We start from the raw sequence: 23822 nt of genomic DNA on the forward strand, positions 1-23822 counted from the left end.
TAAATTTTGAGGTTTCGGGGCACAATGGCGAAAATACTTGAAACCCTTAGGGATACATCTAGGTGTCATATAATGCTGTTTAAAACCATATACGATCATTATATGTTGTCATAAACGTCCGTGGTAGGCTTGAGTTTACGAAATCACCGCAAGTTGTGAACGGGTAAAATGACCATTTAAGGGCATATTGGTCGGTTCCACTGACCCAATTTAACTCCCGGAGGATATTAGGGACCATGGTAAACATCTCGGCAATTTTTTTTCGGGCGAAAAAGTCAAAAAATTACAAAATTGAAGGCTATAATCCACGTTTTTTTAGAAAAATTTTGAGGTTTTGGGGCCCGGTGGCGAAAAGCCTTGAAACCCTAATGGATACATCTTGGGGTTATATAATGCCGTTTGAAACCATATAAAATCATTATATGTTGTCATAAGCGTCCGTGGTAGGCTTGAGTTTACGAAATCACCGCAAGTTTTGAACGGGTTAAATGACCGTTTAAGGGCATATTGGACGGTTCCACCGACCCAATTTGATTCCCGGAGGATATTAGGGACCATGGTAAACATCTCGGCAATTTTTTTTCGAGGCAAAAAAGGGTCAAAAAATTACGAAATTGTAGGCTATAATCCACGTTTTTATAGGAAATTTTGAGGTTTTAGGGCCCGGTGGCCAAAAGTGGCAAAATTGAAGACTATAATCAACCCTATTGTCGGTTAAGGTCGGGTCCTCGGGTCATGTCAGTTTTTGATAGCTTTATTAGGGTCTCAACACTTTTTGTCACTAGGCCCTGAAACGTCAAAAATTCCTCAAAATCCGTGGATTGTATAGCCTTCAATTTTGTAACTTTTTGTCATTTTTTTTCGCCTGGAAATAAAAATTGCCGAGATGCTTATCATGATCCCTAATACCCTCTGAGAGTTTAATTGGGTGGGGTGGAACCATCCAATTTGCCTTTAAATGGTCATTTTACATGCTTTCGTACATGGCTCTTGTATTGGTTATAAGCTCTCACGGGGCCTTTAGGTTGCCGGATAATGGCCATATATAGGTCCACACAATATTATATGATCCCGGGATTCATCCTGTTGTGTTCCTTGAAATTCCAACAATAGCTCCCGACACCTCCTAAATCTCTCCGATTTCGTGTATTATACTTTACACCCGAGTATTTGACAAATTTTCTAAACCTTTAGATGCCAACTAAATTTGGGACATAAGATAAACCGAAAGAGTTTTCCGAATAAAACCGAAAGAGCTTCCGATTATGACTAGCTTCGCACCTCTCCTAAAGTGATTTGTTTACCGAGTTTACCCTCGTCTCCCTGCAGAAGAGAGGTGAAGGCAACCTCAAACGTAAACCCGCCTCCTTTTTCACAACACTCTGCTATTTCCACCATCTTCGATTTCTGCAACTTTTTCTCTTCAATTCTCACCAAATTCAACTCCCAAAAACTCCATCTTTTTTCCATTGAAAAAGCTTATTAGGGTTTATCTAGGGTTTTAGCTTCAATGGGAAACGAAGAACAGTCTCACAAATCTCATAGGTTTCGGCAAGCTGGTCCCAAAAAATTGGCCAAAAAAAACAAGAAGGCAGCGGGAGACGATGGTTTTGATGATACCAAGAAAAACCCAACTCGAAACCCTAAGGTTTATTGATTATTGCATTTGAATTTCTTTTTAATTTTCGTGAAATTTGTATTTTGGGTTAGATTGATATTGATATAGGTTTGAAATTGTAAATTTTGTTCTTGTTAAGATGTTGCATTTTGATATTGATATTGATATTGGCTCTTCCTGTAAATTTGTTTAATTGGGATTATTAGGCATTTGCTTTCCGTTCAAATGTGAAAGCAAAGCGTTTACAGTCGCGTTCCACAGAGAAAGAGCAGCGGAAGCTTCACATTCCGACGATAGACCGCAATATCGGCGATCCCCCGCCTTTTGTTGTTGTTGTTCATGGCCCTCCTCAGGTGGGGTTTTGATATATTTGACTATGTGGGCATTTTGCTAAAATTTTGATTTGTGTTATTGTGCTTATTAATTGGGGGTTGATATTGTTGCTGACTTTTTTTGAGTTTGTAATTTGTTTTATTGTTGTTGTAGGTTGGGAAGTCTTTGTTGATTAAGTGTCTTGTGAAACATTACACCAGGCACAATTTGCCTGATGTTCGGGGTCCAATTACCATTGTATCAGGTTTGCTTGATTCACAGTTGCTTAAATTCCGTTTCTAAGTTTTGAGGCAATATGTTTCGAGTTTGTTCGTCTTCAATTAGGTGCTTGTTTAAAAGATGATGTTTTTGCTAGGATTTAGCTTCAAAAATGAAATAATGAAGACTATGGGTTTCTTGAAATGGATTAAAATATGGTGCCTTCTTGTTATAGGTAAACAAAGGCGTCTTCAATTTGTGGAGTGCCCTAATGAAATAAATGCCATGATTGATTGTGCGAAATTTGCTGATTTGGCTCTGCTTCTAATTGATGGGAGTTATGGCTTTGAAATGGTGAGTTTTTGTTCCTTTTTCTACAAAATAGGCTTTCCTTCAGTTGTATTTTTCAATTGGAATTACAGGGGTGTTGTCTTTAGAAAACTATCTAATGGCAAAGCTAATAATTCCAAGTGAATCATATTTACTTCTTTGCCATGCAGTATCTATTTGTTTAAATTTATCATTATTTTATCAAACTAGTCAATTGTGAGTATCTGACTTTTTATTGCTCTTAGGAAACATTTGAATTTCTCAATGTCATGCAAGTTCATGGATTTCCGAAAGTTATGGGAGTCCTTACACACCTTGATAAGTTCAAGGATGTAAAGAGATTAAGAAAGACAAAGCAGCGTCTCAAACATCGTTTTTGGACTGAAATATACGATGGAGCCAAATTATTCTACTTATCTGGTCTCATTCATGAAAAGTGAGTCCATTTATTTGTTACTGCCTTTCTTAGCTCTTATTAAGTATGTTTAAGGGTCTTTTCTGAATTAATTCTACCAAATGCAGGTACAATAAGCGTGAAATCCATAATCTTGCAAGATTCATCTCTGTTATGAAATTTCATCCATTGTCTTGGCGAACTGCTCATCCTTATGTGCTAGCAGACCGTTTTGAAGATGTCACTCCCCCGGAGAGAGTGCAGCTAGACAAGAAATGTGACAGGAATGTCACAGTTTATGGTTATTTGCGAGGTTGTAATTTGAAGAAGGGAACTAAAGTAGGTGACTTTGAATTTTTTTTGCTTGAATATGACATGCCAAAACACATCTGGGTTTTATTCTTTATCACCATTTTATATCAATCTAAATCAAATGATTTTTCTCTTTAGGTTCACATTGCTGGTGTTGGTGATTATAACCTGGCCAGCGTTACAAGCTTGGCTGATCCATGTCCTTTACCATCAGCTGCTAAAAAGAAAGGATTGCGTGACAAGGAAAAATTATTTTATGCTCCTATGTCTGGTGTTGGCGACCTCCTTTATGACAAAGATGCTGTCTATATAAACATAAACGACCACTTTGTACAATATTCTAAAGGAGCTGATGAAAATGAGAGCACTGCACGTAAAGGTCTGCTCTTTAGTTGCTGTTTTTTTCCTTCTCATTGCTATCAATGTTTATTATTTTGTTGTTTCTTTGCCAAACTTCGGTGTCTTCTGACTTTTTCAACCATACCCTTTGTGTAACTAGGAAAACGCCATGATGTTGGTGAGGAGTTGGTAAAACAGCTTCAGAATGTGAAGTATTCTATTGATGAGCAGTTACAAGAACGCTTCATCAATCTTTTTAGCCAGAAGCAAGATAAAAGTGATGCTGATGTTCCTGTTGCCGGAGGTCGGATTCATGAACATGGTGACCTTGCTGGATCTGACAAAGAAAGTGATGATGCTGATCTAAATAGTTCAGAATCTTCAGATGATGATACAGATGCTGAAGAAAATAACAATACGATGAATCTGGGAGATGAATCTAGTGATGCTAAAAAGGAATTGGGGAAAAACTTCAAGGAACATGTTGAGTTCTCTGATGGTAGGATCAGAAGGAAAGCGATATTTGGAAATAGCGGCAATGATGCTGATGAAAAGGTATTTTGTTCTTTATACCTTGTGTTGTGATTAAGGTGATAAAATATGGGTTCATGTCATGGTCTTCCATTTCCAAGTTGTCCTCCTTATATATGTTCTACCCTATATCTGAATCTCTCCCTCTGTATTCTCTTCCTTTACGTTTCATAAGAGAGTAAAATTATAAATTAGATTACACTTACAGTTGACATTTGTAATTCGAGTAACCTTATAAAATTAAAGTTGTAAAGAGCTAAAAACTGTTCTCCTAAAGCAGGCTTTAATAGTTTAAAGCAGCTTTCTCTATTACTTAGTTTTGTCACTTAGTATGTTTTTCACATTGTTTGTTTCTATGCTGATTTTTTAGGGGTAGGGAGCTGGTCAGGGTCCATGTCATTTGTAAGGTTTTAAATCAGAATTTGATCATTGGTTTTGGCTTACTGTTCTTCTGGACTTCTGATACTATACCTGCACTCTTTTGGCTTGTGAGGCATGAGCTCCTCTATAATGAACAATTTAGAATTCTTGATTAATCTCTCTTGGAAGAATTTTGTCCCTCATTTGAAATTATTATTATTTGGTGTCAGTAATACCTTTTTTGTCTTTTTTTTCTATCTATATTTGGCAGTGGCATTATACTGAAAATTTTTGACACTCATGCATGTGCATTTTTTTCTATCCATTTTGTTTACTGCATAATGACATGCCGACTTTGAATCGTGACACATTCCAAATTCAGGATTCTATGTCTGCGTTTAATTTGTTCTTGTCATAATTTTTACTTAATCATACTTTTTTTTTTTTTCTCTTACTCTTTAAGATGTTCCATATAGTTAAGAAGTCTTGGTTAATAAAATTTGTTTTTGGTGAACAAGTTAACACATAAGTTTAGAGTTTCATCTTTAGAAAATTTAACTGCAGTATTTAGGTGACAATGATGAAGAAGAAGATGAAGATGACAGTGACGGTGAGGAGGAGGATGAAGTAGGAAGTTCCGGTACAGATCCTTCTGAAGATGATGGGCCTGATGAAGATATGGAAGGTAACCTTGCATTCCTCTAACTCAAAATTATATATATATGCAGTCACTTTGCTGTTCACCTGCATAGATCTTAGAATAGAAGATTTAGAATCTTATGGTGATACTTTCTAGATGGTTATCAAGCATGTGTCATTATATCTGTGGCAAACTTTGATATTTTTACTATGCTTTATTAGAGCCTTAGACCTTTCATTATCTGTTGCCTTCTCCTATCCCTTTTTTCTGGGCCAAACGTAGAATTCTTTCTATTGTGCTTTCATGAGTTCAGATGAATGCATTTTGCAAAGAATACCAACTGCTGTAAAAGGAAAAATGATGCAATTTTATACAAGGTTCCTAATTAGTTTTGCAGAGGAAAATGTTAGGTTGGGGCTTCTGGAGTTGTAATAAGTGTCATCTTTGCTTGGATACACAGATAAAGAAATTTTCATGCATGTCGTTGGTTTTGATTAATAAAGATGAGTTGTTACATAATGTTATATAGTGGAAGCTTGAGTTTGAATTTGGTTTGGTCTTTGGTACTAATAGTAATTACTGAAATTTGGGAATGCTTTTTAGGATTTGAAAAAGACTTTCCTTCTCCAGTGATAAAAATGAGTAAAAGGCCTTTGAAGTATACCCCCATGGACATGGACAAAAAAGGGCCTTTGAAGTATACCCCCATGGACATGGACAAAAAAGGGCATTCGTTTTCGCTGAAAGCATACTTTGCATCATTATTTTTTTTTCGTTCTCAAATAATAGAGTAGGGGAATTTTATAGCATATTTGTTTGGGTATTCTTGTGGCTTGTTCATGTATTTCTTTGGATTTTGTTTGTTTGTTTGATTCGGAGGTGGGGACTGGGGGTGGGGTGGGGTGCTGTTGGTACGTGAACATCTACTACATTTGCCATCTAAGAACATCACCTCATATATATTCATTTGGGAATTGGGGTGAGGTTGGGGCAAAGGGGAGTGATTTATTGTTCTACATTCATGAAAACTGTCTTCAGATAGATCTGATTTTGAGTCCATCTAGTCATGAGATAAGAGTCCCCCATTCATATGTTTCATTAATTCCATAAATGCAAATTGCCAATCTTATGCTTTGATCTCATTTCTAACTCTTCTCCTTCTATGTGCTAGTGGACGAAGATATTGGAAATGCCTCGAAATGGAAAGATTCCTTGTTGGAACGAACAATCTCCCGACAGAATACGAATCTCATGCAACTTGTATATGGAAAACCCATATCAAATCTTGCATCTGATATAGGTGAATCACAAGGAAGCAGTGATGATGAAAGTGAAGATGATGACTTCTTCAAACCGAAGGGAGAGGGAGCCAAGGTTTGTGGCTGACATCTTTCAAATTTTGATTTTCCAGTAGACATCTCATACTCATAATTGTAACTAAATTAGTATATAACTATGAGTCACTTAGAAAGAGTACTTTAGTGAATTGGTGATTAACTTCTGTCTTACCTGATTAATATCAAGTGCCTGAATCTGATTTATCTTTTATCTTTTTGAGCATAGAATTCGACAGATGGTCTGGGTGCTAGTGATGTGAATGGTGATGATTGTTCAAAATCAACAAGTAATATAAGTTTCAAGAATTGGAATGATGATGATGTTGTTCAAAGCATCCGAGACCGTTTTGTTACCGGTGATTGGTCAAAAGCGGCCCAAAGAGCTTCGGTGTCTAAGACTGGCGGCAATGATGATGATGATGATGTCTATGGTGATTTTGAAGATTTAGAAAAAGGAGAAGAGGGTGGGGTCGCTATAAACACTGGTGAGGCACAGAAAGAAGATGATGCAATAATTGCAGAACGCAGGTTGAAAAAGCTTGCTCTTCGTGCAAAGTTTGAATCCCAATATCCTTTTCAAAATGTTTATGACTGAATTACCTGCATATATTTCTCAATTTAACTTTTTTCACATTCACACACAAACATTGTCCCTTGTGGAAAGACAATGGTTTGTACTGATCTTTTCTGCCAAATTAGTTGACAAAATGAGGCTAGTCTCTCTAGTCTTTACTTGTTCAAGAACAGAGATAGGGAAGAGGAAAGAAGGAAGCAGATGCTTAAGATTAGCAGTCTGTAATTCTGTGTAGCTGTGTGGCATCTTAATTGCATTATTAGTTTTATGTCTGTCATAATTTGTAGCTTCTGTAGCTACTTAGATTTCAATCCTATTGTTTTCTATAGCATCCCAGCATCAATATCTTTCTTCTATTCTCTACTTTGAATTAGATTAGCGATTGAAAAATATATATACAAAGTGTAATTTTTGTTTGTTTACCTTAATCAAGTATTACATTTAATAAATCTGAGTTACCTGATGGAGAAACTGGTGAAGAAGCTGAGGCAAAATCTGATCGGAGCAAGGCCAATGAGGGCGGGTTTTTTGAGAAGGTGAAAATGATGGCCTTCTGTTGAACTTGATTTTGAATTTGAGCAGCCATTTTTCCATTGTAACATCATATTTTTGTATGCAGTTAAAAGATGAAATTGAACTTCAAAAGCAAATAAATTTAGCCGAGCTCAATGATCTGGATGAAGCCACTAGGATAGAAATAGAGGGCTTTAGAACAGGGACATATGTGAGATTGGAAATTCAAGCCGTTCCTTGTGAGATGGTTGAGTTTTTTGACCCCTCACACCCTATCTTAGTTGGAGGAATTAGCCTTGCGGAAGAGAATGTTGGATACATGCAGGTATGTATACAATTTCTGTGCTTTGTTTTGGTTCTGTCCTTTTAAAAAAAAAAAAGTATTCAAAGTACATATTTAACATATTTCTGCACCTTTGTTGCACTAGATATGTATTCTATATCTCTGTGATATAATGAATTTATTTTATTTTATTTTTTTTATTTTTAAAATCATGAGCATGGCCTATCTTATTGAATCTAGATGCAATTTCTCGAAATCTTAACACTTAACAGTGCATGAAGATGACGTCCCTTTCTTATTACTGTCTCTTGCAGGTCAGGTTAAAACGACATAGATGGCATAAGAAAGTTCTTAAGACTAGGGATCCTATAATTGTGTCTATGGGATGGAGGCGCTACCAGACAATACCTGTTTATGCAATTGAGGATCGTGATGGTCGTGTCCGTATGCTCAAGTACACCCCTGAGCACATGCACTGCCTTGCAATGTTTTATGGTCCTCTTGCTCCCCCGAACACTGGAGTTGTTGCTGTACAGAATCTAACAAACAATCAGGTTAGATTCGTTTTGGCAAATTTTTGATTAATGGTTGGGTATCAAATTTTTTTTGGCAGGAGGTGTGGGGGCGGGGGTCGAGGAGGGTAATATATGCCCACTTTTGTGGGGCCTGTGGGTGATAATTGTGAACAATGCATGTTTGCATGGGATGAGTTTCTTCTAAACACATAATTTGTACCTGATTTGTATGAATCAGCACCTCGTCCCTAGCAGCCTAGCTACCTCAGCGTATTAGATAATGCACTGTATACGGTATATTATGTATCCCCACTGTGATTCTCCTCTATCTCTTTGCTAGTTTCCAAGCTTCCAATCCCCTTGCTTTCATGAAACCCCGTAAGCTTCCTTCAATTTCCTCCAATTCAGCTATAGCTAATTCTCTCCTATGATGAGCCTTAAAGTTTCTCTCATAAATCCCCAAAATCAATGGATCACAATCAATATCTTGTTTCGAATTGTGTAATTATAACGCCCAACCCGCCAAATTTGAATGAAGTAAATTTAATTCTTTAAAAGTGAATCCCATATTGCAGGGATGGCAATACAGTGACACTTCATTGCTTTAGCTTTTGGCATAATCATTGTTTTAATCATTCAATTTGAAAAGAAAATTGCCCTCAAAATTAAGTGTAGCAGCATCAGAAATATCCTTATCAGGTCTATTAAAGCTCTCCAACAACTTCTCAGCGACTCTGTAATGATTTTAAATCAATAAGAAATTTAGGGTAGAATTGCTGGAGATGATTAAGATTAATGCCTTTTGTGCTCCTCTTATCATGCCTGTGTAGTTTTACACAGAGTTTCCTTGAGGCTTGAGCAGCTTAATGGTAATGGTTTTTCTTTGTTGGTGAGGTCATTGATTCATCTTGAATTATTTGTTTGTTTTTTTTTTTTTTTTTTTTTTTTTTTTTTTTTTTTGTTTAAAAAAAATAAATTAATTTACCACATAAATTGTAAGTAATGTCTCATTGATTGGAATAATGTATTAAGTTGTTGCTTGAGATGTTTATTATTTATTTCGTGCTCTAATTTCTTCTCCTTGTTCTATGGAATTTCTCAGTCATCATTTAGAATCACAGCAACTGCTGTTGTATTAGAGTTCAACCATGCCGCCCAGATAAAGAAGAAAATAAAGTTTACTGGTGAACCTTGCAAGATCTACAAGAAAACAGCATATATAAAAAATATGTTTACTTCAGATCTTGAAATAGCCAAATATGAAGGTGTAGCAATTCGGACTGTCAGTGGAATTCGTGGACAAGTAAAAAAGGTAAGGGAATGAGGAATAAACTTAAGAAAATTGCAGTAGATATTAGTCTTTGTAGTAGTTAACAATTGAGTTTCTTTTCTTGTTTGGTTGGGCTTCAGCTATATCTTTTATATTTACTGTGGAGCTGCCTGCAATGTTATAACTAGTAAGGCATAAAATGAAATTGGACTTCGTATCTTTTACTTTATATATCTCATTGATTGTTTTATTCCTATTTCCACCCCTCCTTGAGATTAAAGCTGGACGGGTCAGGAACTGGGATGGGGGCAGGAGAAAATCTCCTGGAACCAGCAAAGGCAGACATAATATTAATGGAATACTGTAGTGTGATAGTTGGAGCCTCTTAATTGAGGTTAAATTTGACATAAAATTGTGCATGGGCAGTTCTTCTGATATGAGAGGCTGTATGATTTGGCAGGCTGCAAAAGAAGTGATTGGCAACAAATCAAAGAGAGATGACATCCCGTCAAAGGGTGGGATTGCAAGGTGCACATTTGAGGACAAGATCCTTATGAGTGATGTAGTGTTCTTCACAACATGGGTTAATGTGGACGTTCCAAAATTTTTTAATCCATTGACAACAGCTTTGCAACCTCGTGATCGAGCTTGGAAAGGAATGAAAACTGTTGCAGAATTGAGGAGAGAACTGGCTCTTCCAGTTCCTGTCAATAAGGATTCTCTGTACAAGGTAGGGTAACCACACAGTTTCTTTTTTTCTTCCTTCTAGCTTCAAGTAATTCTTGTACAATCTTTTTATATTTGGTTGTATGCGTGCATCTAATTAGAATTCCACGTCTTTATGTATATATTCACAGCCAATCGAGAGACAACCGAAGAAATTCAATCCACTTGTCATTCCCAAGTCTCTGCAACAAGCACTCCCGTTTAAAACAAAGCCCAAAGATATTCCTAAAAGAGTTAATGGACTTCTTAAAGATAGGAGACCTGTTATTGCAGAACCCGATGAGAAGAAAACCCTAAAGCTGGTTCAACATTATCAGCTGATTCGTCACAGTAAGGTATGCTTTACATTGATGGCCATGACAGTAGTACACATGCTTGTAGGGTTTTGCATCGTTTTGTGCTGATGCATTATTCAATCTAATATGAGCTATAATTGTTTTATCCTTTTGATTTACTCTTCTCGGACTTTCAGCAGCAGTAATTTTGGTCATTTTTAAGAATGGTCTTGTCCATAGTTTAAATTTGTGGATAACTACAGTTTAGTATTCCTTGCCAAGCTCCAATTATTGTGTGGATGTTTGCCAAGGATTGGTCTATTGACCTATATTTACATAGGAAAATAATGACTGTTCCCGTGTTTGTGTTTGCATTGCTGGCCATAGTGATCTTTATGTATGGGGCTATGGGCACAAGGTCTGTATTTGTGACATTGGTTGGTCAATGATAAACTGCAGATGTTTGAGTATTTATAGCATACTAAAGTTGTCGATGATAAACTGAATTTAAGATTTTTTAGTACGATGACATATATATGGTCTTGAAGTTACTGAGCTAGCAAGAAAAGGTTTGGCAGTATTAATCTATGATGCTGAATCATTCATGATTTTTGACGTTTGTTGGTGTGCAGGAAAAGAAGAAAAAACAAAAGGATGAAGAAAAGAGAAAAAAGTTGGAGGCTCAAAAGGCAAAAGAAGAGTTGGTGTCAAGAAAACGGCAGAGAGAGGAACGGCGAGAAAGATATCGTCAACAAGATAAACAAAGCAAGAGAGCACGCAAAACATCAGAAGACTAGATATAACTCTACACATGACATAGACAGAAGATTTATTGGCAGATCATGCTACCAGTTTTACATTTTCATCCAGATTCTGGGAGTATTTCCTTGAACCCTGAAGCGGTGAGTTTCAGAACTGCTTCCTACTCGTTAAACGTTTGCTTTCATTACACCATCTTCAGACGGAGGACTGTACCAATTAGAGGCAACTTTAGAGAATGGGTATTCTAGGAAAAATAGATAAATTTTGCTCTTATTTTCTATCTGTAAGTAATACAACAGGGCATTTTTGCAATAACCCTCTGTACTCTAGTAGCACGATAATTTATTCACTTCTTTATGTGCCTTTTCCCTTCAGTTTTATTTTATTTGATTTATTTTTTGGTGAGAAAACTAAGTTTTCAGCAGTTCCTATATGCAATACGATTCTGTTGATTAAAGAAGAACCCCATAAGGCCATAATCCGATATCATATTACTCCGTATATGAGAGCATTCTGTCGTATGATCTCCTTAGACATTATTAACATGGTCTAGGTGAATCGGATGATCCAAATTTACTAAAACGGAGGCACTTTATTTTCTTTTACGAGTTTAGTGAATCTATTATAGGGACCCGATTCAAAAATTGGCTAGGGTATTTGTATCGGTATTTAAAATTTACTAATCGGGTACCCAACCAATACTTGTTTCGGTTTAAAAAAAATATGCAGACTAGAATCTATTACAACCGATTCTTGATTTTACTCATATTATCTGGAATATTATAAACCCTCGACAAACATAAGTGGCTCCAAATTTATGTACTATACGTGTTGATTATAATTACTATTCACCATCTTTTCTCTCACAAATAATACTATCATAATCAATTACAGTAGTTTTGTAAATCATCAAACCAAATCAAAATAGATAATATTCTCACTATAGTCATTAAACCGAGATTATTCGCGAGTTGTTCACAAGCGTATCCGCTTATCCATATTTTCTCAAACGTAGCCAAGTACCCAAGCCAAAAAAAAAATCGTTATTTATTTTTGTCTTTTAGTAAGACTCACACTCCTTACCATTTCCATCTTTCTCCCTCTTTTATTCAGAGCTGCATACCTCTGTTATTCAGTACTACAGTACACTGTACACCTACAAAATTGGGCTCCAAGGCAACCAAAACTACTGTAAGAAAAAAAAATTACTCTCTTAATATATAAAAAAAAACCCATTTTTTTCTTTGTTGTATTTTCATTTTTGTGTGTTTCTTATGCTGAAAAATTTGCAGTTTTTCTCATTCATCAATGAAGAGCTTCAAAACCACTCCATAAAATCAAGCTGAAGGTATCTCTCTCTTTCAACCACTTTTTTCTTTTTAACCCAGATTTTGAAATGTTGGAGAAATTTTCATAGAATTTTCCAGCTGTTTGATTTATGTTTTTGCTCCTTCTATGAGTATTGTTAAGCTGAAAGTATTTTTGTACAAGATATTTGAGTTTGAAATTGTGGTAAAATGTGAAAAAAAATTCATATAGTTTGGATTTTTTTGTTGATGCTCTGTTTTTGGCTGAATATATCAACTTGCATGTGTTAAACCTGCTTCATTGTTGTTCTTGACGGACTGAAATTATGTTTTTAGTAACTTAACCCACATTTTTCCAGATTCTGCAATATTTGCCTATTATAGCTCAGATTTAAGGGTTTTTTTTTATTTTTATTTTTATTATTTTTTTTTTTATTATATTGAAATTTTGTTTTGTATTGTTATTATTTTTTGCTATGTTCATGTTTTTGGTAATAAAAATCCTGTGATTTTTTTTTTTTTGGTTAAGAAGGCCCATTTTGTTGTTGTTGTTGTTGTTATTTTTTTTGTTTCAATAAAAAAAATTGTTGATTATGTTTTTTTTTTCAACCTATACCCATATCTTTATTTATAAATATTTGTTTAAATTCGTACCCAGATTTCATGTACATTGTAAGTTCTTACGATTAAATTTTGATCTGGGTATCCATTTTTTTAAGGGGAAAAAATTTGCAATTCATGTTTACATGTGCTGTATTCAAGTATTTTGAATAAAGTATGGTATAATCTTTGTACTTGTAATATTTAATTACATGGTTATATATAGTTAAAATATATGTCATTAATTTCAGGATAACAGAATTACCTGATTTTGGAGGAGGTCTGAAACAATTGTTAGTCAATTTCATTGCTCTTTGTCAAAAATGTCTGATGATAAAACCCTTGAGATCCCTCCTGAAATCTGGTTTAAAATTTGGAAAAATCTGCCAGTGAAAACTCTAGGCCAATGTCTGTGTGTGTGCAAACCCTGGAACACTCTCATTACTTCCTCTTCGTTTGTGGCTGCCCACACCGAGAATTCCTCTCAAGTCGAGGGTAATTCTCTTCTCTTGTATAGGCAATTCACAAATGCTCCCAAGAAAAATGAAGAGTACATGTTTATTCTCGATTCATCCCAAAAAGAATCAGACCTTGAGCCTTGCTTCACCTTAACTTGCCCCTTTGTGATTGAAGATGTCGGGAAATACTTTCGTGTGGTTGGTTCTGTTAATGGTCTGATATGTCTTTCTGATGATTTGTTTGGGTACACCTACCTTATGATCCTTTGGAATCCCTTGCTTTGCAAATACATCAGACTTCCTGTGCCAAGAGTGAATTATGTTGTTAAGGGTGCCCACATATCTTCTTTTGGCTTTGGGTATGATTCTAAGAAGGCATCTCACAAGGTGGTGAGAATAAGCTACATGCGCGAAGAAAATGCTGTGTATGATGTGACTCCTCCTACTGTTGAGCTGTATTCGGTTAAGGAAGGTAGATGGAGGTACGTGTCTGCTGACAGTCTGGTTAATATTTGCATATGTGACTACTGGTGGTCTCAATGTTTTCTCAATCGCGCTGTTCACTGGGTTGCTTGGGAGAGGGATGCTAGTACCTTTGCTTTCAGCAGAAACTGGTTTCTGATTTTTGATGTGGAGGAAGAGAAGTTCAAGAAGATGAAATTGCCTGATGCTCTTTCCAAAGTATGCACATTAGATCTGAGTGTTGCAGAGTATTGCTCCAAGTTGTCGGTTCTTCATTCTGTGCTCAAAGGAGGCGCTATAGGGAATGAAATGGAACGTTGTGAGATCTGGGTCAAGGGAGAATATACTGTGGGGAGCTCATGGAGCAAAGTTGTTAGTATTGACATCAATTCAAGTGCTGATTTAGGCTGGGTTCAGTGCTTGAGGAAAAATGGGGATGTGTTCGGGTTTTCCAAGAAAGGAGAGCTAGTGTCCTATGATCCACTGATGGAAAGGACTAAGGGGCTTGGTGTTCGTGGGTGTTGGCGCTCCTGGTTCACCTGCTCATTTACGGAGAGTCTCATTTTGCTGGACAGAAAGAAAGGTGTAGGTACTTATGATAAGGCTAGAGGGAAGAAGAAGAAGTAAGTTTAAAAATATTTTTTAGACCGAATGCTATGCATTTCCTGGTGTATTGTTTTTTGTGACAAGTTTACTATATAGTTTTATTGCGCCTATTGAGTGGCAGTGCATAATACGATCATTGATTCTTTAGTGATTACTACTATTTTTGTAACACGCATAATCATGAATCATTCTAGTGGTTTTAGCCAAGTTTGGTAAAATTTATGACTTATTTTGTTGCAATATATAGATTTAAAATGGTTTTCTCCAATGGCGTGCTGGACATGGAAGAGATAGAGGTTGACGGAAGCAGTGTAGGTGAAAAAGCCCAGTCTTCTGAAAAACTTAACCCTGTGTAAGTCCTTAATTCCTTGCTGTTAGCAAAACTATCACTGTGGATTTTCGTTCAGACTCTTGATTTGTTAAATACCATATGTTATATGACTACTGAGAAAAATTTATAGCTCTATTGCTTCTATTTGACCCCTAGGACAACCTTGAACCTTGTATCACAAAATAATATTGTTTTGCTCTGCATTTATATATATCATTGTCCAATTTATGACTCGGCTTATCTTTTATACAAGTATTTTTAAAATGTCTTTTTGGGTGCACAATGTCACGACCTTCAAGTGGGACTGAAGATCTGATTACCTCTTAGGGGTTTGTTTAACTTTCCAACTGTTTTTAAATCGCCGTAACTGTTATATAAATTTTAAGATTAACGAGATTCATGTTGTATTTGACAGTGAAATGGAGTGTCTTGATTGCATTTGGCTAATTTATCTGGCTACCAATCCCAAACTCTGAATACTATCTCTGCATGATTTGCATCAAACATATACAATGAAATACTCACACACATAAATTAACTTAATTATATCATCTCTACATCAGTTGATGTTTAATGATGATGTTATGCGTATGTATATGTATTCAAAGTTGAGTACCTTGCATTTGTATTAACTAGCTACAGCTATAAGTACCATCAGAACTGATCAATATTAACAATGATAACATCGGGTCTGTAGTGCCAGTAGTGTAGTCAATGACATGCAAAGCTCCTTTCTGTCTGTCTCCTTGTAGCTTCAATAATACCGAGAAGTGTCTGAATTTATCTGTGATTGGTTTTGATGCTGTCAAACAACTATGACCATTTTCGTATCTTTTGCAGTTATCATCAGGGAAAATTCATACTACTGGAGCAGCTGAGCAAATTTGATGGAACTAGCATTACAAGAGATCCCTCGGAGTATATGTCTATGGCTGGTTTTGAATTTTCTGAGTTCATGTCAATGGCTGAGTCCATGGCTTCGTCTATGTCCATCGGTATAGTTTCATATTCTCATCTGTAATGCTTAACAGTTCTATGAACTTGATCTTTATTTTGTTTGAGTGATGTTATGTGGGAGGGGTGCACTATACCTTTAATACTAGGTTGCCCTCGTACAAGATAAGTAGGCTCTAAGCCTCTTAAGGTTCATGAGGATCCTTTTGATGTAATCATGTGTAAAGCGATGTTCACTCACTGGCCTTCTCAGGTACCGGCCTACCCCTTACTAGAACCAGGAACGATATCTGCTCCTTTTAAGACAGGCCAAACTCAGAAAACCATTCCATGAATTTTTTTGACATGTATTTGATAATATTTCATTCGTGAATTTAAACATCAATGCATGTATCAACATGTGCTATGCTGTTGTTCATTAATATTTTCATGTGATTCCTATATTTTGCAGGTCATGGCTGAAGCTTTTCAGATTCAAGCCTTAAATCTGCAGTTGCAAGATTGTTCTTCGGCTGTCATTTCTGAAATGCTAACACTTTGTTTACATTCTAGTAAAGCTTAAGGAGAAACAATTATAAACTTCTTGCTTTTTTGGGATTTAGATTTGGAAACTTTGGCTCTGTTATGTTTAAGTTGCCTGAACTTATGAAGGTTATGTATTACTCTGGTATGCCACAGCTGTTTTATGCAGGATTTATTATGTCAAACTATAGCTTACTATTTACTTGTGGTTATGGTAATTGTTTTCAATTAGTATGTAATTAGTTTTGCGCGCTAATTACTTGAGCTGCAGCAGAAAAAAGTTGTTTATATATAACTTTTCAAGAAGTATGATATGATAGTGATTAGAAGTGTACCAAAAAGAGTACTTGTTCAATAGCATTTCTTAAATTCAATTGAATTTAAGTTAAATTTGAAAATTATAAGTTCATAAAAGTAGAAGTCATGCATTGTTAATAAGTATAATAAGCTAGAGTTATCCTAAGCATAAGATTGAATTGTGGTGCAACCGTTGTATAAAAATTTTCCGGCAAAAGTGATGCACTAAACCACTCGGAAGTAAACCTTAACAAGGTGATAAACATGGTGATGTGTGATAGAGTTACTTCAACTCCCATTTCTCTTGTACATAAAACTACACATGGTAAAAATACAAAAATATAAAGTGGCCTTGCATTATTTTTCTCCTTCCTTTTTTTTGATCAACTCGGGTATGCAAACTACGTACAAATGCTACGAAAATTACACATCGACTGGTACACGTTTATACAAGTGCTCCGAGGGTAACCTTGGAGAGAATATAGCTTGCAGAGGGGTGCTCATGTAGGTGACAATTCCGGGGGCTTCCTTCATTTCAATTTCCTCATCATTTGGTGGTTTCCAATCGAAATGATGCAAAAGATGACCCAACATTGATGTGACCAAATTTATGCCTAGTTGTGTTCCCGGGCAGATACGTCTACCTGCACCAAAGGGAAGTAACCGGAAATCATGACCCTTCATGTCGATATCCTCTTCAAAGAACCGTTCTGGCCTGAACTCTTGAGGATCGCGCCAAGCATTGGGATCACGGCCCAAACCCCAAACATTTACGTAGACAATAGAGCCCTTAGGAACGTCATACCCACCAATCTTGACATGAGCTTTGGCCTTATGGGGCAACATAAGAGGGGTGGGAGGATGAAGCCTTAGGGACTCCTTGGCTAGAGCTTGTAAGTAGGGAAGATTCGAGAAATCTTCTTCGGTCATGATTCGATCCTGCCCAATAACTCGGTCTAGCTCTTCTTGAGCCTTCTTTTGTACTCTTGGGTTCTTTATTAGCTCCGCCAAGGCCCACTCAACTGAGATCGAAACTGTGTCCATTCCAGCAATGACCATGTCCTGCACCAAATCAAAAGAATGGAAATCTTAGCTACTATAATGTGTAAACTTAAAAATCGAAATTTATAAATGTTATCAAAGAATGCATACGTACCCAAAGAAGCCCAATCACGGTGTCTTCACTAAGATCATACTCATCCTTGAGGCCAAGCAGGGCATCAACAAAGTGTTGCTTCACACCACCAATGTTTTGAGACTTGGCTTTAGCATGCTCCTCCATGATTTCTCGAGTGAATCGATCCAAACGAGCATTGTGCACAGCAGCCTCACCCTTTTCTTTATCAAGAGGCACCAACAACCATCTTAGCCACGGTAGGTGCTCAGCCAAGAAGCTTGTCTTGCTACTTTTAAACCCACTAGATAATATACCCTTGAATTCCTTTCCTAAGGGATCCAATTCTCCCTTATCATTTATAAACCTCTTCCCAAAAGTTAGCCTTGTGATGTTGTTAAAGGACACTGTCCCTATGTATCGCCTTACTTTTAGGGGCTTACCTTTGTTTTCTGCATGAACAAGAAATCATGTGTTTAGTACCAAAATTTACCATAATTTCTAGATCAAAATTTGTCAAATAATAATCAAATTTCATGTAATGAACGTATGTGAAAGTTGCAATTGATTTGGTATGTAAGTTAACATTTACGACATTTTAATGGTAGTATAGAACTACACACGGCCAACACGGGGTGTCAATTGGTAAACTCGTGCACAAATGTGATAATCGTGTCAAATTATCTTTAAACTTCGACGATTTTAATTTCAAATAATGGAGTATATGGATGTCTTTTAGCTAGGGAATAGTCATGAGGTTTAGGTGATATGTTGATAATCAAGCAATTGTTTAATAGTCAAATTGAATAGTTTTGTTCAATTAGCTAAAAATGAAAATCAAATGAAACCAAAAGGATAGTTCACCTAACTTAATAAAGCAATTCCTTCCACGAAAAAATAAAGCAAGGTATACCAATCTTTGATCTACTCCAACCCAAAAGTCGGCTTATATGGCTCAATATGCTTGACTTAAGCCAGTGTGTCTAGTCTTAAAAAATGGGCCGAGTCAAGCAAACCAAAGTTTAAATATGCGTTCGAATCAAACTAAGTGGTTCAAACCATACTTGACAATCACATAGTTAAAGAATACTTTGTACATTATATTATATTATGAGACGGAGGAAGCAAATACTAGCATAGCAATTATTAAAGCGAAAGCAGTACTCTTAAGTCTTAACGTTGTCGAATGGCTATTGGTATATAGATAAATTAAAGAAGACGTCAAGTATTCAATTTTCTAATCAAGAAGACGACACTTGAAAAGGTGTTTGCCCACTAACTTTCACATGCCCAACTTCATCATTGTGAGATTTGTGACAAAATATTAAGTTTGTACCACAAAATTAAACAGGTAAGATGAGATTAATAATTTGTACATTGCACATGGCTCATAATTATCACTAAAATTATTGAAATAGTGTACTCTTAACGTGCTATACCATCCTATATTAATTGTGTAAGTACGTAGTTCAATCATGTTTGACCTTATACATTGCATGTTTCAGCACATTTTCGATAATTTCAATTATAGTCTCTTATCAACTACTCGCAACTTAAAATCGATTTGATCTACGTTAAAGTCGAATTATTATGTTATATATCTCAGGTAAAGTTGTACAGGTCAATTTAAGTCTAGGTCAAATTTGAGTTATGTTATCTTGGATAAAGTTATACGACTTCGTATATCAAATTTCTCAATTTAGATACTCCGTAATAAGGTGATTATGTGTGTGACATGTGAAATAGTATACTGTTATTATCAAAGAATTATCGATCTCTATATAATATTCCAACCACATATCCATACGCGGTACAAAAATTATGAAAAATTAAAACTAAACAAAGATCTTGTTAATTATAACAAAATATTTAATTATTTACTAATCAACAAATTAGCTGACCCGCAAAGTACGTAGCTGGCATATGGAATATTTAGTTGGTATATTTGCAAGTGTCGGGTTTGTCGGCGGGTCATGCATGGAATAGTATAAGCCAAATACCTCGTGGCTCAAAGCATCTTAGTCTTAGATCAGACGGACTTACAAATAAAACATAAATATAAGAGTCAATAATAATCACACAAAAGAATTTATTAATTTTAGTATAATTCAATTTTAATACTATAACCTCATATTCTTATAAATGACAATTAATGAGTTATTGTTGATATCATTTAATCATTTTGTTGCTCCTCTTACATGAAAGTTCATAATCAAAGTGGAAATTTTTGGTACATTTTCAGTCAATAACTCCTTTGCTCCACCTAGAAAATGATATAACTCCATAAAAGATGTGGTGTCACATGTTTGTGGTGCCTTGTTATTTATATGGTGCCAAAAAAATTTTGATATTTATTTCCAAGAGTTTATATATTTAATAAACAGCCTATTATTAAATAAAAAATAAATTGTCTAAAAGCTCCTTCCCCACCACAATATTATGTCGCCTTATGGTTAATTCTAAAAATTTTATGCAAGTGAAAAAATAGAAAGAAAAAATAAGACTCAACTCGAAAGAAAAAGTAGTCCCTTCGTTCAGTACTCTTTCCGTCCCTAAATTACATGTCTAGGCACCGAATAATTCTAATGTCATCATTAACAGTATATTAATCTAAATGTAAAAGGTAGTACTTTGCATTAATTTTTGATTGACAATTTTTCATACTCCTATGTTTTTATTAGAATTAAAACTCTGAAAACAAAATCTGACAAGAAAAGAAGCCAAGTCAGTAGTCGCCCACCAATTTTGATGTTGTGAAATATGTGAATGAAAGATCATTAAATGATCAAACACTTGAAACCTGACTTTTGAATGGGCCCTTCAATTTTGCCGGTTAGCTTAATTTAACAAAATTGTTGGTGCCGCACATTCAAACAATTTCACAAGGATTCACAACCATTTTAAGTAACATTAAAAACTTGCCAACTCCTTTTTCTCTAGCTATTACATGACTCAGATTGGTAACACCCTCGCTCTTACTTTATCTACTTTTTTCTAATCCGATATCATACCAACATTGGATTTGCAACCCGTGTAATCGGATGCAAGATTATTTCCATAGAGATTACGTACAAATACAACTTCTCTTGTGTGTCTTTGTCTTATCAAATTTAAGATATGCACTACACATTCATTAAAAAGCATCCTTCCAAAATGCTTGCACTTAAAATGAAAAAAATTGCTAATTGTAGGAATAAAACCTAATTATTTTAAGCCATGGTCCCCCTTTCTTCCAAATGCTCACTTCTTTCACACAAATTATTTATCCACCATAAATTCAGATAAAACTATTTAATAGTTCATCAAATTATTCTTTCTATTTCCTAAAGCAAATACAAGTATTTTACATCCATTTTTTAAAAAATATGTATACATACTTCAACCAACCTAAAAAATTAACTAAAATCATTTAAATCACCCAAAAATTTCTAGATTAATCCACCCAAAAAGGACAAATGTTTACAATTAGCATTTATACACATCATATGCGATCATTAAAATGTTTATGAATATTTCAGATAATTGCCGATCATATATATTAATGGTTAAAGTTATGTTTTAACAGACGGCTTAAAATAGAAACATCGCAACTAAAAAAACAGATAAAATATTCAAAATACAATTCCAAAAAAAAAAAAGACATACCAGGTTTAGTGCAATCGTTGAAGAGAGATTCAATCATAGCAGTAACTTCATCTTCTCTAATGGGCCGAAGAGCTTCAAGTCTTTTCTGGGTAAAAAGCTCCAAAGTACATGCCTTCCTAACCTTAACATAATGAGGCCCATAATCGGCCCAAATAAGATCTTTACCATCCTTACTAAATCTAGCAGATGATCTACTTCTATGTCTATCTGCCAATGTTTGATCATTTTCTTTCAATACTTGTTTCGCAAGTTCCGCATTCGAAACGACGACGTTCAGTTTCGTCCCTAGTCGAAACGAGAGTATTGGGCCGTACTTTTGGGCCCATTCGTGGAAACACTGGCACCGAACCGGGCCGATGTCGTATATGTTACCGACTACCGGCCACGGTTTCGGGCCGGGCGGTAACTTGTACCTGAATCGTTCGAAGAAGTTATAGGCTAAGAAAAGCAAGAACAGTGATGCAAAGATAATAACAAGAAGAGTCATTGTATATGATTTTAGGTACTAATTTGTTTGTTTTTTTTTTTTTTTGAGGGTGTTTAATTTAAAAGAAGAGAGAAAAAAAGGGTGTGTTTGGAAAAGTTGGGAGGGGGGAAATAAGGGTTATATTGTGAAGTGGGTGGAGAGGGGGTTGGTGATGGAAAAGGACAGGTGGAGGAGAGAGAGAGGGGAGAAGAAGAGGTGAAGGAAGAAAGTTAAACTGAGCTAATTAAGTTAAGCACCTTATTTTGAATGACTATAATTTGGTGTAATGTAGATGGGATCTAGGAGTTTAGTTTTATTTATGTTATCTATGTATGTATTTTTATAATACATACTTGTAGTATGGATTTATTGTAAGTATTTAATGTTGTTTTACTTATTAAAGGCTAGGAATGAATAGAGGTAAAAAATGTGAAAAAAATTATATATAGAATATGTTTAGATGCATGGCTGAGGGATTAAAAAATGAATGATACATAGAGTTGTAGGTTAATACACAACTTGAGTTAGCGAGCAATTAGCCCGACCCTTGCTAAGTTTTGGGGGTGGGGGGTGCGGGGTGTGGGGAGGGTAGGTGAATTCGCACCTCCAAAGATCCCCTTAATATATACTTATATGTAGGTTTTGATCTTACAATCTCATGATTGTTAGATATAAGTCTTTTTACTTGACTCCTTCGTCCATGAGTAAATAGTTACAAATTGTTGTTATGAAGAGACATGTAAAATCGTTTTGTGTGATTTACTTATGTTCACACTAAATTTAAGTATCAAATTTTGTCACACTTTTTCTATATCTAGATCATTCTCTTCAAGTGAAGTGCTCAATTGCTCATGCATACTTCATATTAGTCATCATAGTGAACCATATTGGTCATAGTTGAGTGGAACATTTAAGAACAAACAAAATAGTATGTTTATGATTAAAGTGTGCATTAAAAACTGCATAAACCGCAATTCAAAGTAAGTTATCGATTATATGAACGAGAAGCAATGTCACCTACCATGTGTAGGGTAGACCATCAATCCAACGAAAGTCAGGAAGACAAAATCCTAATCTTCCAAAGTATGGCACCACACTACAAATCGTAACTAAGAAACAACAAACAAAAAGTTAATAAGAAAAGAAAAAAAATATCCTAAAAAGGCAGAAACAATTTGATGACGATACCGAAGACAGTGAGGTGGTGGTCTATCAGTGTTCGTAAGGCTATACTTATTTAGTTAGGGTCTGCTCACATTTACTGGACTGAGCTGAACTAAACTGATTGAAACTGAACTGATTGGAGCTGAATTGAACTGAACTGAGCTGAATTGAACTGAACTGAGCTGAAATGAATATTTTATGAGAGAGGGACATTAGGAGCTGAACTGAACTGAACTGATTGGAGCTGAACTTAACTGAACTGAACTTAACTGATTGGAGCTGAATTGAACTGAACTGAAATTAAGTAAATGTGAACAAGCCCTTAATCTTGTACGTATTTTATTACTCTCTCTGTTTTAGTTTACATGCAACATTTTGACTGAACACGGTTGTCGATGCACATGTTTGACTGTCAATATTTTCTATGATATACTTATATAAGCTATAAAAAAACTTATATTAAGTAACTATACATTATAATAGACCTAACAACATCTTACATGTTTGTATTAGCTATCATATAATTAGTACTCCGTAAAAAAGATGGTCAAAGTGAGATGTGTAAATAGTATAAAAAGTCATAACG

At 35.5% G+C, this 23822-nt stretch overlaps 3 protein-coding genes across 3 annotated transcripts; 2 read left to right on the forward strand and 1 right to left on the reverse strand.

Moving 5' to 3' along the window:
• The first annotated feature begins 1275 nt into the window (after positions 1-1275).
• LOC145608204 (uncharacterized) lies at positions 1276-11684 on the forward strand. The gene is made up of 18 exons (XM_081663817.1): positions 1276-1648; positions 1825-1971; positions 2105-2195; positions 2385-2503; positions 2725-2915; positions 3002-3212; positions 3324-3564; positions 3685-4079; positions 4980-5100; positions 6227-6429; positions 6619-6959; positions 7406-7502; positions 7586-7804; positions 8077-8316; positions 9380-9589; positions 10008-10277; positions 10405-10608; positions 11181-11684. The coding sequence occupies exons 1-18, from the start codon at positions 1511-1513 to the stop codon at positions 11343-11345; spliced, it is 3603 nt and encodes a 1200-aa protein (XP_081519943.1). The 5' UTR covers positions 1276-1510; the 3' UTR covers positions 11346-11684.
• Positions 11685-13540: 1856 nt separating this feature from the next.
• On the forward strand, positions 13541-15099 carry LOC145609589 (F-box/kelch-repeat protein At3g23880-like). The gene is made up of 2 exons (XM_081665041.1): positions 13541-14760; positions 14991-15099. The coding sequence occupies exons 1-2, from the start codon at positions 13541-13543 to the stop codon at positions 15097-15099; spliced, it is 1329 nt and encodes a 442-aa protein (XP_081521167.1).
• A 1917-nt stretch (positions 15100-17016) lies between these two features.
• On the reverse strand, positions 17017-22180 carry LOC145606823 (cytochrome P450 98A2-like). Its single transcript, XM_081662662.1, has 3 exons — positions 21607-22180; positions 18004-18413; positions 17017-17909 (listed from the first exon to the last, which is right to left on the reverse strand). The coding sequence occupies exons 1-3, from the start codon at positions 22091-22093 to the stop codon at positions 17271-17273; spliced, it is 1536 nt and encodes a 511-aa protein (XP_081518788.1). The 5' UTR covers positions 22094-22180; the 3' UTR covers positions 17017-17270.
• Positions 22181-23822: the final 1642 nt, after the last annotated feature.

The sequence above is a fragment of the Chenopodium album genome, chromosome 23 (assembly GCF_948465745.1).
Source record: "Chenopodium album chromosome 23, dcCheAlbu1.1, whole genome shotgun sequence".
Taxonomy (NCBI): domain Eukaryota; kingdom Viridiplantae; phylum Streptophyta; class Magnoliopsida; order Caryophyllales; family Amaranthaceae; genus Chenopodium; species Chenopodium album.